Genomic DNA, 16150 nt, shown 5'->3' with positions numbered 1-16150 from the left:
TTCTATCTACTACATGTTTGGGCTTCTGACACAGCAAAACAAAGTCTTCCAGACTTGGTGCTCTTCATCCCTGCCAAGATCCCTAGTTTGGGAAGTGCACAAATCAACACAAGCTTTCTAAATCTCCAGAAAACAATGTAACGTTTGAGACAAGAGCTTCTTAACATACAATAATTAGAGCTAAAACCCGTCTTTCTACTATAAATTTCTAAAATTCATGTGCATCATCATAAAATGAGCTGCACTTCATTTGTTCAGAGGATGAAGATAGTAATTGGCACTGGTGGTAATGTGAGCAATCAACGTTTTTGTCTTTGCATTTTACTTTGAAATATGTGGAGGTTCAAATATCTCTGAATCCCCCCTACAATCTACAGTATCTGCTCTAAACCGATCCCCTGTGTTTGTAATCCTCTGTCTCCCTAGGGAAGAGTCATTCAATCATCTGGAGTAAACAGAAATCTGTAACATGTATCTAACCAGCCTGATGGAACAGACCTCAGACTTGCTCATATGCACATATGACTCCTTAATCAAGCATGTAGAAGCYGGCTGGCATGAGAACAAATGCATGGATGAAGACAACAGGCAAGACAACAACCCCTGAAGTAGACTGCTGTATACGGACTGGAAGTTTGACTTGGACTAATTCCCCCTCTTCCAGCATTGTACAGGAGCTCCTTCTGGAGCTGCGGCAGCTCTAGCACCATGAAGCTTTTTCTCAAAGAAACATATTCCTCCAAACAGCTTTAGCGGTCTCTTATTTTAATCAGCTTCTTCATTTTAGCAAAAGTTACACGCACTAACACAAATAATTCTCACCTGTCTCTCACTGGTCAACATGTTAACATTTTTCTTGCCGTCACTCAGCCAGGACAGGATTTTTTGTTTTTTTTTTTTAAACTTTCTCTTCAACTTCAAGAGCATGTTCTCCTTATTCCATTACACTCACCTGACTTTTTTTTCCCCCCGCTCCTGTCCACAGGATCTAATCTTTCATCCAGAACATGATGCTTTCCTCTCCTGATGCAGTTCAAGAACATGTTTCCAAACAAAACAAAATAACCCAAAATCTAAGATCATTTTTGTGTCATCCAAGCAACCTCCACCCATAGTACTCCCACTGATCCCCATTTCATCCTTGGATTTCCTCATGCTATACTTGCCTTCAAGGACCCAAATACTTCTGGCCTTATATGCTTTTGTGCCTCTGCAGGTCTTGCTGAATCTCCCAGCCTGATTAACAGCAAACTTAGATACTCCATTTATTCCTTTCCTTTATAGACTTTTTTGTTGCATTTTCTTTCACAAACATTTCAGTCCAYATTATTTGCTAGGCAGCTAATTGCCCCAAGTGGAAAAAATGGAGGGAAAAGAAAAAAAAAAGAAACGACAGAAATTTTACACTTTTGCTACTGTTCTACCCTGTTCTATTAATCCTGAGTCGGAAAGAGCAAAAGATACAAGCATGAAATCTTTGCAACTAACCTATTACTTATTCTTTCACTCATTCTGTAAACTTTTCCTAACAGATCGTCCATTTGGAGTCAGTGTCTAATGAGAAGCATGAATTAGAGCCATTCCTTTCCTATAAAGCATTCCGATACCCTATTGTTCTCAGTTTTCACCTCAGAAAACAACATCATTTCTACACAGAAAATTCACATTCTTCCTGCTTTTGTTGCACATGACAAAACTGCAGAAAGAACAGCCTTGCTGGAATTTATCAATCAATAGAGCATTCTTCTTTGTGCACAACAAAACACACTCTGTCCTATATCCTGGCACTAGAGAGCTCCAAGCACAATCCCTGGAAGGAGAACAAACTCTCCGTGGCAAGCTCAGTACAGTGGACGGATTTCCCCCTTCCTGCCCCCCTTCCAGCTGTGATAAACAAACACCAAAGCAAAGACATGCTCTAGAAAATGAAAATTAAAAAAAAAAAAAAAAAAAAAAAAAAGCACAGTAGACTTCAACATCAATAATAAATCAAAAAGCTGTTTCAGGTGTTATGCCAGGCATATGAATAATGCCACAGCTCCTTAAGGAACAGTCCTTGGGATTCCCGTAGAAAGCCTGCAGTTTTTCCTTGACTTTTTATAGGTGTTCATACAAAATTCCTTCAAAATGCCAAAAAACTTGTATAGAACGATTTCAAGGTTTAATCTACAGCCAAATGAATATGGACAGGTCAGACAGCCAGCTTTAAAACTACTTCACTTCAGAAATTTGTGCCACAAGTATCCTCACTACTATTTGATTTAGTATCAGATGCATTACTCAACAGCCCCATGATCTTTCTTTTTATAWCTACAAGCAACTCAAAACTATAAATGCTATTTATATAATATTTATARAACTAGTTGCATTTACAGCAAATACTCTGTATGATATCAGAATTCCTAGAAATGATTGTAGCAATCCACGTAAGCACGGGAAAAAAAACCCTCTTAGAGTGCTATTCGCAAAGGCTAAACTTAGTGTAGGGAAGCTCTTCTTCCTCTGAAGTAAACGGGAAGAGAGGGTCTCCTCTGGGGACGCGTGCGAGGGAAACCTCGCGGTTCGGACACAAACTCTCCACCCCGAGCGCTGCCATTCCCCAGGCTAAGCTGGCATCTCAACATGCTGGAAGGCTTTGAAGAAGCTTGAACTTGTCCTGCTTCCCTTTTGCTTGGTCTGCAYTGGCACCGTGGGCAGAACCCCGTGACAGCACCCAGGATAACGGCCCTAGAGGGAGGTTTCRACCTGGCGGAGCGCTCCGGATTCCTGGGTCCCCAGCGGCTCCAGCCAAGTCTCACCTTAGCCAAGCTGAAGGTTCTCTAATCGAGAGTAAAAACATGYTGAAAAAGACACCACTGGTCCAAGGCTGGGAGGCTGAGCTAGACRCTGCCTGGCAGGACAACTGCAACGGGCTGGCAGGGCACATGGGGGAACCTGAACAGGGAAGGAAAGGGAAGGGATTATCCCCCACTGCACTTGGGCGAGAAACACGCACTTGCAATTGCATTAGAGGTAACTGCCAACCTTTACTAAATGTCTTTATAATAATATTTTACTTGGTAAGAACGTGGAAACAGGGAAAATTCTCAAATGTTTGTCTAAATGCACCAATATTTCACATAAATTAATAATGGTGGAAATTTGTAACTGCACCAACCACAGAAAAACCCAGAACTGTGAGGTGCTCTATTTGAAGTTAACAAGCACGAAGAAATTCGGATGGAAGCAGTCCTATGACTTCTAACAAAGTCTTCTACCCAYTTTTTGCTCTTACATAATTTAAGAATTGATGTCTGAAAACTTTCTGGAGGCTCTGGAATAAACTTGGACTGAACATGCTGAAATTTCCCATAAAGAACAGACTGGAGACAGTGAAAAGACTGGCATTTATGGCTTGGATTAAAGCCGGTCTTGATTTATTTATTTTGTCAAGTACTGCTTACTGCCTACATTCAGAAACACTTCTCAAGAAAATTCTCGACTTGTTTATGCATTAACTGAGACATTTTTATTGCACACTCTTAGTTTTGCAAGCTCGAGGAGTTCTGCACACAACTAGATGCAAGTTTTCGGAGCTACGCAAAAGAACCTGAGGCACCTGTGTGATGCAATGGCTTCGATGGAAAATACGGACTGCAGCACCTTTGGGCTAAACACAGCATTAGTAAGAACTTCAGAGAGGAAACAGAAAACAAACAAACATAAAATCACACACACATCCATGGGAGTAAGAGGACAGAACAATTTTTCAAGTGCTGCATAATTTAGAAGTGAACATATGGCTGCAGGCACACAGTCTGCGAGTTCTGCCACTCTACCTGTCACTTGCAAGTTTAAAATAACATATGGTACACTTTGCCAAAACACCAAAAGCCAGGATTTTGTTAACAAAATCAAATATCTTCATCCTCCTTGACCCTGTGTCTGCTTTTATTTCACCTGCTCCAAAGATTCTGACATCCTCTAGCCAATTGGCAATGCTTTCCCCCTTCATTCTAGTACTGCTAACGCAAATGCATCTCTGTCCAGTCTACCTTTCAGTGCCATTTCCACAAAGCAGCATCCTCTTCCTTCTTCTTCCCTCCACCCTTCCTTTCCCYACTGCCCCTTTTAAATGTTAGCACTCCATACAAGCTTTCAACTCTTACCTTGCTACTAAAATCTTACAGTTCTGAGTCCAACCAAATGGCAGGACCCATCTGACCTCCTGCTGTCTTCTTGCCATATCTTACCTCCAAACAGCCCAAGCTATTTTCACAATAATTTTCCAAATCCTTTTCTCTGTCCTCTTCTTACCACAGAATAGCCCCAATCATGCTGTGATAGCCAAGGCTATGACCTAAGAGTTAGCTTCAACTCATTTACCTCATTGAACTGAATGAATTTAGACCAGATCATGCCTAAGTCATGTCACTTGCCTAGAAGGACAAAAGGGATATACTTTATACTCCATCCTTCCTTTTTCTGTATAGATGCATTCACACTTAGGCTATGCTATCTTACTCCTAAACTACTTTAACAAGCACTTCTGACAATACTGCTGTAAAAAACCATCCTGTCTCATTATTTCACCAGATAAGTCCTCTAACAGCTTCCTCTTCAGAAGGATATTTCTTACCTTCTTTCACATCTTAAGTCTCAACTTTGCTGTTCTTTTGCAAGGGAAAACCCCTCAGTGACAGTCCAAATGTTCATTAGATATCTCTCATTTCAAGCTTGTCTCTGCCAAAGCACCTTAAAGTCACTTAAGAGTAGAAAGACAGCTAGTATACTATAAATACTGCCTTCAGATGTTAATTTAATCCTTGCACTCTCCCTCTATTTTGCTATATTTATAAAATATGCTGTCTGTCTTTTTTATTACTGCACACAGAATGCATAGCACAATAAATTCTCCCACAACACACTTAAATATTTTGCTTAGATTTTACAACCTGCTTGTGATCAAAGAAAATGCCTCAGTTCCAATTTCAGAGGGAAAAGTCAGTGCTCAGGTAGATTAAAGACAGTATTTTCAGCAGCTTTGGATCACATCCATTTCTCCCACCTGATTAGATGGTACTACGGGGTTGCAGCAGAAGAACTTAAAGAAGAAGGCACTAAAAATCCYCCGGCACTCAAAATTACTGGAAGGATATAAATGAAGATGTAGGATGGCATAGTTTATTCAGTACCTAGAATCAGGGGTGAACTAGCATCTGGCTCTTTCTGTCTTGGCAATATCCCTGATAGTTAGTGTATCTTAATGCGGAGTTGGCATTCTCTAAAAGAGATGCCACAAAGAGCTATCCATTTAATGCAGACATCAATATTTACAGTGCTAAATGCCTCCTAGACTTACATCATCAACAGTTCTGAGTAGAAAGGCTTAAAATTGACATGTTGACATTAAAAGCGCCTGTTGAGTAAAGGTAAAGTCTGAACAGAATACTGACTATATATAGAAAAACACCTATAAACCAACAGACAAATAATAAAAAAAAAAAAAAAGAAACCAAGAAAACTGATGTTTTATTGGCTGAACTAATCTTCCTGACAATGCAGAGGCTCACAGTGATCCACACTCATCTGAGGAGACTCAATTTATCTGAAGTTTTGCATACAATGCTTTCATAAATCACTGGATGATCATACTGAAAAAGAGGCACGATCTTATGAGGGTCTGCTGCTGATAGATAATCAGATTTACCTTCTCTCCCGTCTATTTCCAGATGGAAGTTTAATTAATTACAGGTGTTAATTAAGTATTTCTGTTTGTTCAATCTTTTCTGTTTATTTTTGATTTATTCTCAACAGTTTTTTACCTTGAGAGCACAGAAGATGCAAGAATCACCCATGCATTTGTGTGTTGTGATCTGTCGGAAACTGCGGCGGAAGATGTCCAGGTGCCAGAGAACCTGCAACACACAAAGTAGGGCGGTTTATTTTACAAATACAGAGAACAAAATACTGCATACACCTTAGATGAAAATCTCAGAGCACATAAATGATGTCAATGAAACCATGTTCAGCAGAGCCCACACTTTATCTAACTGCTCCTCACACACGTGGCTCATCTACAAACCAGCGACAAGGTGTTTCACCATCAGCTCTTTTTGTCTATACACCATTACTGCAACATAATTCAGCTTCAACCAACAATAACTGGGCTCTCCTGCAAGTCAAACCTCGGGACGCACCAGCCTTTGGGAAGGCAGAAACTCGTAGGGAAAGCAGCCCTGACCTAAATTGCCCCGCGCCAGGTTCCCGAGAGCGCCGCGACGTCCAGCCCGGCATCTTGCTGACGCTGCCGTTGCACAAACACAGGGCCTGGACACTTCGGCTCTCATTAATTTGTCCCGAACAACTGGCTAGAAAACAGCGTTCTGAAAAACATTTGCACTCGTTTCGCAAACTGTTTCCATCCGCAGCTGCTTGTTAACTAGTGAAAGGCAGAGCACAGATATCACATAAAATTGCACTCAAAAAACCCCTACATGTAGTGTGCATTCAATAAAGTAAATGAACTTTTTTTCCCAAAACTTCAGAATTGTCAGGGTAATGTTTATGCCCAAGCACTATCTCTACTTAAGGGTCTGCAAGGCACAGGCTCCTGCCTTTGAACCATTCAGCTGTTCACAGCATTCCYGAGAGCTACTGCACTCTGCCCAGTAAGAGAAAAATAATATATTTAGGAAAGAGACCTTTTTTTTTCCATGCAATTGACTTCAGAGTTTATCGTGAGTGTTTACAGGCATATTTAGTAGTAATGAGCAGCAAACAGTCAAGAACCTCTCAGACTCATGTTTAATGCTAAAGATTGAAAAACACAAATGTATATTTTATGAAATAAGATTTGACCACAAATATCTTTGGTATCCTATCCCTCGAGGTTTAGGAGTAAGCAGTTAATACAGATGGCTCCTTGGAAGAGGAGCTCCTTTGCTTTCACCTTCGTGTGAGGCACGTTGCTCTGTGAGGCTCTGCAGYACCCACCAACGCTCAGTAACTCAACCCTAGCCAGTAATTACAGCTCACAACTCACGAGTCATTAACAGCAAGCATCACCAGAAACCCCACTTTTCCTGCACCAAATTCCCTTTGTTCCCAGTCCTGTGTTTCACAGCATATTAATCCTAGTCAGGGTCACTAGTGCTCTGTTTGCATTATTTGCTACACAGGATTATCCTGAAGCCTGAAATTAGTTGGGAGCCCACAGTGACACAGCCTGTGCTGAGCAGACAAGACGCAGAAAGAGATGGAAGCTGAAATGGAGGCAGGACTTGAAACCCTTCAGCCAGAAGAAGTGGAACTCAAAGGAGAGGCACTCAAAATATACAAATGACAACAATACAAACACAGCAGCCATAGCACTCCACTAGGTTTTAATATAGGAAGTGTCATTYCTCCTAATCAAAGGTAAGGACTCATTCATCCAAACTCCACATCAGCACTGTTTGGAATACACAAAACACGTTTTGAATAGATACCTTCAGCCCCCTGGCAGGACTGGCTTGTAAAAAAATTCAATATACTTTAGGCAGTAGACATATTGCAAGCCATACAATGTTTTAGCATTTTAAAACACTCTTTAATTTAAAATGGATATGTTTTAATTTGGGGCTGATACATGAGAAGTTTACACAAACAGTGCCTAAAAGATGCAACGACATTAACTGATGACTGTTCAAATACTGTCACTCAATTTCCTCATGCAAAACAAACTCAAAAAAAAAAAAAAAGCTGTTTTCCCCCTGCCATATCCATCAGTTACAGTAACACAAGAAAAGTAGCCACTTTTAACATAACTCCAACTAAGGCAGCTCAGAATTTCAGCTTCATCCTATAGCACAACTAACCTACATTTCCAAACGTAGCTACATTATATCTAGGGCTGCACACTATTTTGCAGCCAAGCCTGGCTGTAGCACAGCTTGAGCTTAAAGCTGAGAGCTATTAAGAAAACATTGCAATAGGTATAAAGAGATGACAGAGAGAGGAGTGTGTCATATTCTGGGCTCTTACCTGCAACGCGCTGTTCAGGAAGCAGCTGTTCTGTCCTGGTTCATTGCTGAGACCTTTGCTGGGGGCTATTGAGGTTGTGTTTCGTGGCGTAAACATCCCYTGCACGTTGCCCCGACCGACAGAAAAATAATTTCTCTTCCAAGACATTTTCCAATTTTAGTTGTAGAATGCACAGGTTTTGGGTGGCAGAGTATTTTAGTGGATCGGGGTTTTTCTTTCTTTGACCAAATTTGAAAACAGGAACAAGCTCCTCTCGTCCTTCAATCACAGTTCAAACAGAATTTATCCCTTCATCAGGGCACAAGCAGTTAGTGTCTTTTAAATCCAGCCCAGGATGCTCTTCATCTGATGCTTGTATGTGCAAAAACCTCCTCTACAAGCAGTCACATACAAGAACTGTGGAGGGAAGGAATCCATGGTCCTACAGGCTCATCTGTTAGGCTATTTCTCCCTTTTCTCAGCAGGCAGTGACTTCAGGGAAGAAATGCCAAGTCACTGGACTCTGGACCAAGAAGGAGGGGAAAAAACAGCCACCTTCACTTCCCTAGACCCTCTCCACCACCAATAACAAGAAAAAAAATAAAAACACCTTCTCCAATCTTTTTATAATCCTCTTGCAGAAGAAAATCCAGTTAGAGAGCGAGCAGGGAAACTGAATCCAAAATAAAAACTCTGCAGCTCCCGTCCAGTTACTTGTGTCCTGGGCGATGAGAACAGCATTCTCCTCTCAGGGGAAGGGAAGGAGCTCTGAAACTCGGGCGCGAAGCGCGTGGGACCTGCGAGCCGTCCTCCGAACAGTTCTTCCAGTTCTGCGTGCAGTCCTCACAAGTTTCTTCTCCTGCTCCTTCTTTTGCAATTGGAATGCCCGGCCGCGCCAGAAAGCTTGAGAGAGAAAAATAATCAAAGGCTTGCGTCATTTAATTACTCTCTTGGTTTTGTGGTGTGCTGCCAAGAGCAGTGTTGCCTCACCTCCCACAATACACAGAATCTCCAAGACAAAGCAAAAATTATAAACCTTCCCCCGCCCAGAGAAAGAATAACAGGGAAAGGAAAACAGAATTCAGAGAACAAGCATGTTAAAAGGGCTGAAATATGTTGGAAGGGTTAAGGCGACATTTAGATTGCAAAAACACCAAACAAAAACACACCCTAAACCCCACAAACAACATTTACATGAACTTCGTGCCATTTTTCATATATAACGTTTGCACTCTTGAAATCGAAAGCATAATCTCAGCACATATTTCTTCAAGATTTGCTTATAAAATAATAAGGATGCTTTGAATTCTGTGAATATGTCGCTATATTAATTGACTATTTTTTAATTGGGATTTTGCAGCAGCTCCAAATTCGGAAGACTGCAAAGTTACAGGATTCACTACTGACTTTGAAGCTCAGAGCTCTCATCAGAGCAAGATCCGTTCCAAATTTTCTTAACCAAAGAAGGTGCTTGTCTGTGTCAAAAGCTATTTAATCTAGGCACAGGGAAGGGGTAACATCTTCCCGAAGACACTGATGCTTCTGAAGAAACCAAAGGAAACACTCAACAGAAACTTCCAATCATAAGTGAACTTCTTCATCCTTTTTCCCTTATTTTATGGGAAACATAAAAGAGAATTTCATCTAACAAATGCCATTTTTACCCATTTGTGGAGAATAGTGGTGAGAGTCCTATAGAAACAGGGACCCCAAGAACTTATGACAAAATTAAAAAAAAAAAGTTCTTGCAAGAGTACACATCTGCCTTCACTTTACAGACCATCACATAGTATTTTCCTCACTCCCAATGACCTTTGGAATTATCCCACTATTGACAGAGAAAATAACAACTGAAAACACCTATTAAGATTGGCCTAAGCAAGAAGCTTCTATTTCTGTTCTAAGAAACAGCTGCACCAAGAAGTCATTACAGAAGAGATACAGGTAGAATCCAGGTATCAGCAAGAATCACCTGTGAGAATGACTCCGAGCAAAGCTATTCTGGGTATTTGTGAAGGCACATTATTCACTCTCTATAATTGTAAATTCTCCATGTTCTGTCAAAACCTAAGCGGAATGTCCTCATCATCTAAGAATGCTCTAGCAGCTGAACCCATTGCCTTGTAGTGTTTTTTCTCTGCACTCCCATTAAACTCATCCTGCAAGTGTTACAGAAGGCTCAGCACTGCAGTGAGGCAGGCAAATCCCTCTCTGCAGAGGGATATTTCTCCCCATTCCCAGTGCACCACACACCATTTCCCGACGCAGACACAGAGCATTATCATGCCAGTCGTGCAACATTCCTGAGCGCTGAACGTACACGGGATTCATTTCAAAGCAGCTTCAGCCTCAACCCCCTCGCTTTGCTCAATCCCTTAATGAACACCAAGCCAAACATACTGCGTGAGGTAATTTAGTTTCGCGCAGCAATTTAAGGCTTGCTGTAAAGCGGCGCTGCTTGCACTAGGTGCAGCAGCAGAGCACAAGGCAATCGGGAAGGAGCCRGGGAAAGCACGCTGGGCTGCAACTCACAGGAAAGGCCCAAGCCAGGCACCATTTCTTCTCCTTTCCACAGCATCTACGAAAATATGGAAAAAACAATCCAGAAAAAATGCAAAGATGAACATGTGTGAGCAGCACCAAGTCTCTATATTCAAATTCAGAACAAGATTCTGCTCTCAAAGGAGTCTCTAAAGCGCATTTTCAAGGCAAGCTCTCTCAGTTAACACAAAGTCCGTATCTGTTTGCTGACTTTTGCAGTCTCGGGGTCAGACTGGGAGGCTTCGTCTCCTGCACATCCCGAGAGCCCTGCGGGAACTGTGGCCTTCCCGCCAGCCCTGCACCTCCCCACGACAGCGGCAGCCACTCATCCAGCTCCCGCCGTCCGTGCTCTCCAAATCCAGCTTCCTCCTTCGCTCCTTCATCCCTCAGGAAGGCAGCTAAACTGTCCTCACAGAATTAAGAGAATAAGTACCAAAAGAAAATTATTATGGTCAATAACTGGTTACAACAAAAAACAGATGCCTGGAGATAAACATCAGTTTTTCACTTTGCCAAGTACTAAACAACAACATTACACAATAGTTACAAAATGGAAACCTAATTTGAAATATATATATGTAAGATAATATTCTTACAGACCATATACAGAATCACTTAGATTCTCTATTCCACCATAAGAATCAAAAAAAGAATAGTAGAAAACAGGGAGAACATGAAATTTTTTAAAAAACGCAACAACCATTATTAATCTGCTTTGTTTTCAACACCTGTGACAGMGCCATCAGCAGGAAAAAGCAAACACTTCCATATTGTTTATACAACAAATATGATTATAGAATTTTGTAAAGCATTCACATGAACCCACAAAATATAATTCCGAGGAATGGCCATGATTTGTAAGGGAACAAGAAGGGCACCGCCGCAAAAGCCTTTTGGCAGAGCAGGCGCTCCCCGAACATGCTGYTCCTCCCAAGCACCGTGTTAGCTTTTAAGCACTCCCAACTGCAAAGCTAAAGAAAAMCAGATTTACTTCCTGAAGTGGAGGCACAGTAACATTTTGATGGCAAGTCACAAACTTTAGAGAATTGCATAATGAAGCGCGTAAAAAAAAAAAATTTCCATGTGCTATTTCTGATTAAAGGAGCKCTTGCAAGACAGTTCCCCTATTAAGAACACACAAAAGGCAACAGCTTTGCAAAGAAACCCCCAACTTCATTCTTGATGAGGTTTCTCATTTTGCAGCATTTCAGCACTTGGTCACAACTGCAGCTCCATGCAACTCCCGTATCTTAAAACCAACCAAAACAACACAAAATTAAGCCACAAACTACAGACCCCATCCTCACAGTCCATCGCCCAAGCAAAGGGGACCACGACTCAGCCTGTCCTTCTGGCCTGAAGGAACGTGACAGCCCATACCAGGAAAGTTAATACCTCAAGTTGCATCCATCCTTCTTCATCTGACCTGACAGTATTTGACAGCTCCACTGATGTCTGCCACAGGATCGCACCACTCTGACCTGTTTCTGCACAGTTTCTCATTGGTGGAAGTGCTGGAAAGATACAGCAAAGTTCTGGGCTGCAGCAATGCAGGGGACCTCCCAGAGCCACGTGAGCCAAGACCCTCAGTATTGGTCTCCGTTAGGATAAAGGGTCTTTCAGACACCAGGTAAATGTTCCCACTTACCAAAGGCAACATTACCCAAATGTCAGGTTGAAAGTTACTAACTAATATCAGAATGACCTTGGAATGAAGGGTGAAGAAAAAAAAAATCCCCAAATCCACAGCTGGACTCCTTTACAGCACAAGGTACAACAAGCCCTGACAGATACTTCAGGCTTCAGAGAAGAGACACGAAGGCTCTTTCGAGGAGAGGCTGCCTCAAGATAACGGAAGCAAATACTGAAGGGATTAGAGCAGTGAGCACACCAGGCTAACACGTGTCCTTGACTAAAGCTGCAGCAATTCCAGTCGTTACCACTTGTATTTGTGCAGCTTACAAGCCAGTATAATAAACTGCAAGCAGGACACTGAAGGAGACAAACTGCTCCTGGGGAATACAGCTCTCCTCAGTGGCCACACTGGCATGTCGGAATGAGCAGAGAGATCGGTGTTTCTACAGCACTCGGAGAGAAACACCGAGTACATTTTTATGAAGAATAACAACTAAAACAAATAAACACACACCTCACTATGTTCCTGTCAAATGACGAGACCGCGCAGGGTGTGGGGAGACCAGGCCACGCAGAGCAGCCCGAAGCCGGACTCCGCAAGGCGCGGAGCTCAAGGAGCCTCGCACTGCAGGGAGCTTGTTCATCCTCTACAGCAGGCAGCGTTTCTTTAACTTCTCCATCCAAAATGCTCACATACATTTTATAAAGCTAAATATAAAACTGAACTCTGTCTCAAGAAGTCTAATGAAATACTGTCAAGATTTTATCTAATCTGAACCATTTGATTTTAAGCTTGAAAGCCAGCGAAGTTTAAAGAGCAACTTTCACAGTAAAAGAAAAGAGCAGAAAGTCATTGGTTTTGAACTCCAGAAGGTTTAGTGATGGTGGCGGGCTGGAAATTTCCACCTACTCCAGCTCCAACGGAATCRTTCTAGGATGCTTCCCAACTGCCTGCAGATGCTACTGGGGGTTAGCAAAGGCTTAGCTGTCACTTCAACAGCCCTTCTCCAAAACAGTAAGTCAGCTGATGAACACTTGTCTCCTGTTCAAGCTCAGTACCACAAAGACTTCTGCCCAAAATAGAGGAAAAGCATGTCACTTATCCCAGATAGCTGCAATAGAGGAAAGCAGGAGAGCCACATACAGATTTTCATAAGGCAGTTATGTGGTCTCCAAACRTCCAGTCAGCTCCCAATTAACTGGTAAAGTTATTAAAAAAACACAAAGCTTTAATACAACATGATAGCCATTCAAAGGCAGATTATAATAAAAATAATTAAAAAAACAGCTGTGAATATCTAAGAAGGCATAGCATTACAGCCTTTTCTGAGGAAATCTAACAACTTCACCTGTGAGATGATGTCGAAAATTTCCGGAGCAAAGCCCCTCTCACCGGGGCGGGCCACGCACAGGCGCGTAGTGCTGGGAGCTGGGAGGCTCCCACGAGAGCGCGAAGGCCACGGCATTCACCGAGCGCGGCGCTTATCGCCAGAACACGCTTCCCTCCCCCAGATAAACCCTTGACTTATATCAAAAACACTGCATTAATAATAGCCTCCGACCTCGTGGGTTCTTTCAGCTGCGGAGGTTATCGGAGGGTGGCAGCTCCGCGAGCCGGGGTCCCAGGTCAAGGCCTTTCAGGACCTGCTTGCTCACCTTTCAGTTATACYAATACAGTACCTGCAGACAGAAGCATTTCTTACCTCTGCAGCTTTCCCCTGACGACTGAAGTGGGCAGAACTTTAGAGAAAGAGGAGTTTATCTAGATGGAAATGAACTCAAAAAAAAGAATCTAAATCTTACACGATAATAAGGGCAAGTACTTTAAAASTTGCCCTTATTCTTCCATTTTAATTTAGATGGAAGAGGAGTTCTGAAGCAGTTATCACAAAGTTTTGCATCATCTTTTACAATAAATCTCAGGTTACTCTCCAAAGGGTATATTAAAAATTCTCTACTGAGACTTGGTGCTGAAAATTCATAAAGTCAGAATGAGAAGGGGGTGAAACCAGTTTGTAACGCAGCTTCATACTGCATTTTTGGAGCTAGGATAAACAGGAAAAATATGGCAGCCTCCAACATTACACAAGCGCTCAAAAGCAATTCCCACTTGGTGCTGTGCGCGCCGAGAACCACGTGCACACGGAGGGGGCGGCTGTGAAGCACGCGGCGGGACGGGGCGTCCAGGCCGGCCGCAGCAAACGYCCCGGCAGCCCCTCCGCTCCCTGCTTGTGTCCCAAACCCTCGGCCAAGCTTTCCAAAGGAGACCTCCCAGAGGAATTCAGCATTTAATCTCCAGGTATAAACAAACATTTCAAATGCAAAATTCTAGGTTTTACGGCTATCAGCTACAGCAACAAGATTTCAAAGCCCCTTTTCTTCTTCCTCCTCCCCCTTCCCCTTCCTACGGAGACCTATTTGCAAGCAAATATCTTCTCCCTTCTTCAGCAACATTGCTGACCAAGAACACAAGCATTTCCTTACTTCGCCTTGCAAATTCTGTACCAGCAATGACAGAGGAGCTACCCGGAAGCTTTCAGCAACATTTAGTAGTATTAAACAACATAATACTTAAAGACTGACAGCTCTTAAATCCTAAAATCTTGCTGCCACCCTTCTCCTCACCCTCCTTTTGTTATTTTATTTCCCCCTGCTAAGGAACACGATAGTTTTTTTCAGGAACATTCAGCCTCTTGTTGCAGCTACCTTGTTATAACTCTGCAGGCTGCTTTCCATCTTCACACCCCTCTCCTGCCTTAAAGCAGAAGCCAGTAGCAAGCAACTCCTCAGCCATATGCTGCTTACACGACACCACCACATATACCTCCATTTCCCTAAGCAGAACAGTAACATTTGAAACAACCAAATGTCTTYGGACACAAACATCCGCGTGCACGTTTATTTTGGCAAGGAAACAATCAAGCAAGCCCAGCACCATCAGGGCTTCCACTTCAAAGGAAGGACGGCTGAGAACAAGCAAAGGCAGCGGCAGGTGGAGAGCAGCAATGACTTCTACCAAGTGGGTGGCCCAGGGGTGGCAAATAGTCCTTGGGGTGGTGTTAAGCACCGAGATGGCCTCAGCACCAGTGTCCCTGCCAAACCAGCAGCATGCCCAGGTGCAGGGCTCCTGCAGAAGCACAACCTGCCCCGAGTCGCCCAGGCAATGAAAGAAAGAAGGAAAAGCCATTTAGGGCCTCTATGCTGGGTCCATGGGTTAAATAAATGTCTAAGTCATCGTCCTCTGCCTCGCACAGCTGAGGAGCAGAGACTGCTCCTGCAGAGCTTTAGAACACTGTATAGATTTATAATTCTACATAAGGACATAAAACCATGCACCAGCTCTTTTTTTTAAACAGTCATCTGTGCTGTATAGCTATAAATAACACTTCAACAGAATCACGAGTGTGCACACACATGCATAAGCGCTTAATCTCAATTCGGGTTTGAGATCATTATTATTTAGTTTGGAAGAATAAATAACATGAACAGGGAGACTCATTTCTGCTTGATTTGACTTCATATATAGCAGCATTTTTTTCTGCAAACCCTACAGAAAACTTCAATTTTCTAAGTAAGAAGGACATTTGACTGTAACACAAGAACAAGCTTCCCGAATCACAACATCCTGTCTCCAACAGTGGCTAATAGCCTATRGGAGGAGTAGAGCAAACACGTCAGGAAAAAATACTGTGATATCCTATACCTTACCAACAACCTGGGGTAGGCAAGCAGCAGGGTAAGAATCGAAGTCTGTTTTATTGTTCTCTAGAAAGGTGGGAGACTCTTAAAAAAAAATCAGATGTGAATTCACAGCTGCTTATCAAACAAATCATGGGCATATATACAGGAAAAAAAGCACCTGCGTAACAGGACATGCAGTCAGATATACTACCTGAAATCTTACTTTCATTGAGAAGCCCCTTACAAAGGGCAGTCTATTCTCTGCAGGCATATTTCTTACATAATGTCTAGACATTTACTTTTCAAAGAA

General features: G+C 42.5%; 1 protein-coding gene across 5 annotated transcripts in view; it reads right to left on the bottom strand.

The window, feature by feature from the left end:
- USP54 (ubiquitin specific peptidase 54) overlaps positions 1–16150 on the bottom strand; it is an 85421-nt gene that overhangs the window by 37234 nt on the left and 32037 nt on the right. For all 5 annotated transcript variants that reach the window (XM_026044234.1, XM_026044225.1, XM_026044255.1 and 2 more), the window contains 2 exons: positions 8005–8886; positions 5805–5897 (listed from right to left, as the gene is read on the bottom strand). In XM_026044234.1, the coding sequence (XP_025900019.1) occupies positions 5805–5897; positions 8005–8151 (240 nt within the window). In that variant the 5' untranslated portion in view covers positions 8152–8886. The remainder of the gene's footprint in view (positions 1–5804; positions 5898–8004; positions 8887–16150) is intronic.

This window comes from Nothoprocta perdicaria, unplaced genomic scaffold (assembly GCF_003342845.1).
Source record: "Nothoprocta perdicaria isolate Ctin4 unplaced genomic scaffold, notPer1 scaffold_105, whole genome shotgun sequence".
Lineage (NCBI taxonomy): Eukaryota > Metazoa > Chordata > Aves > Tinamiformes > Tinamidae > Nothoprocta > Nothoprocta perdicaria.
Note: the sequence above shows the minus strand (reverse complement) of the source record. Positions and strands in the feature narration are given on the sequence as shown.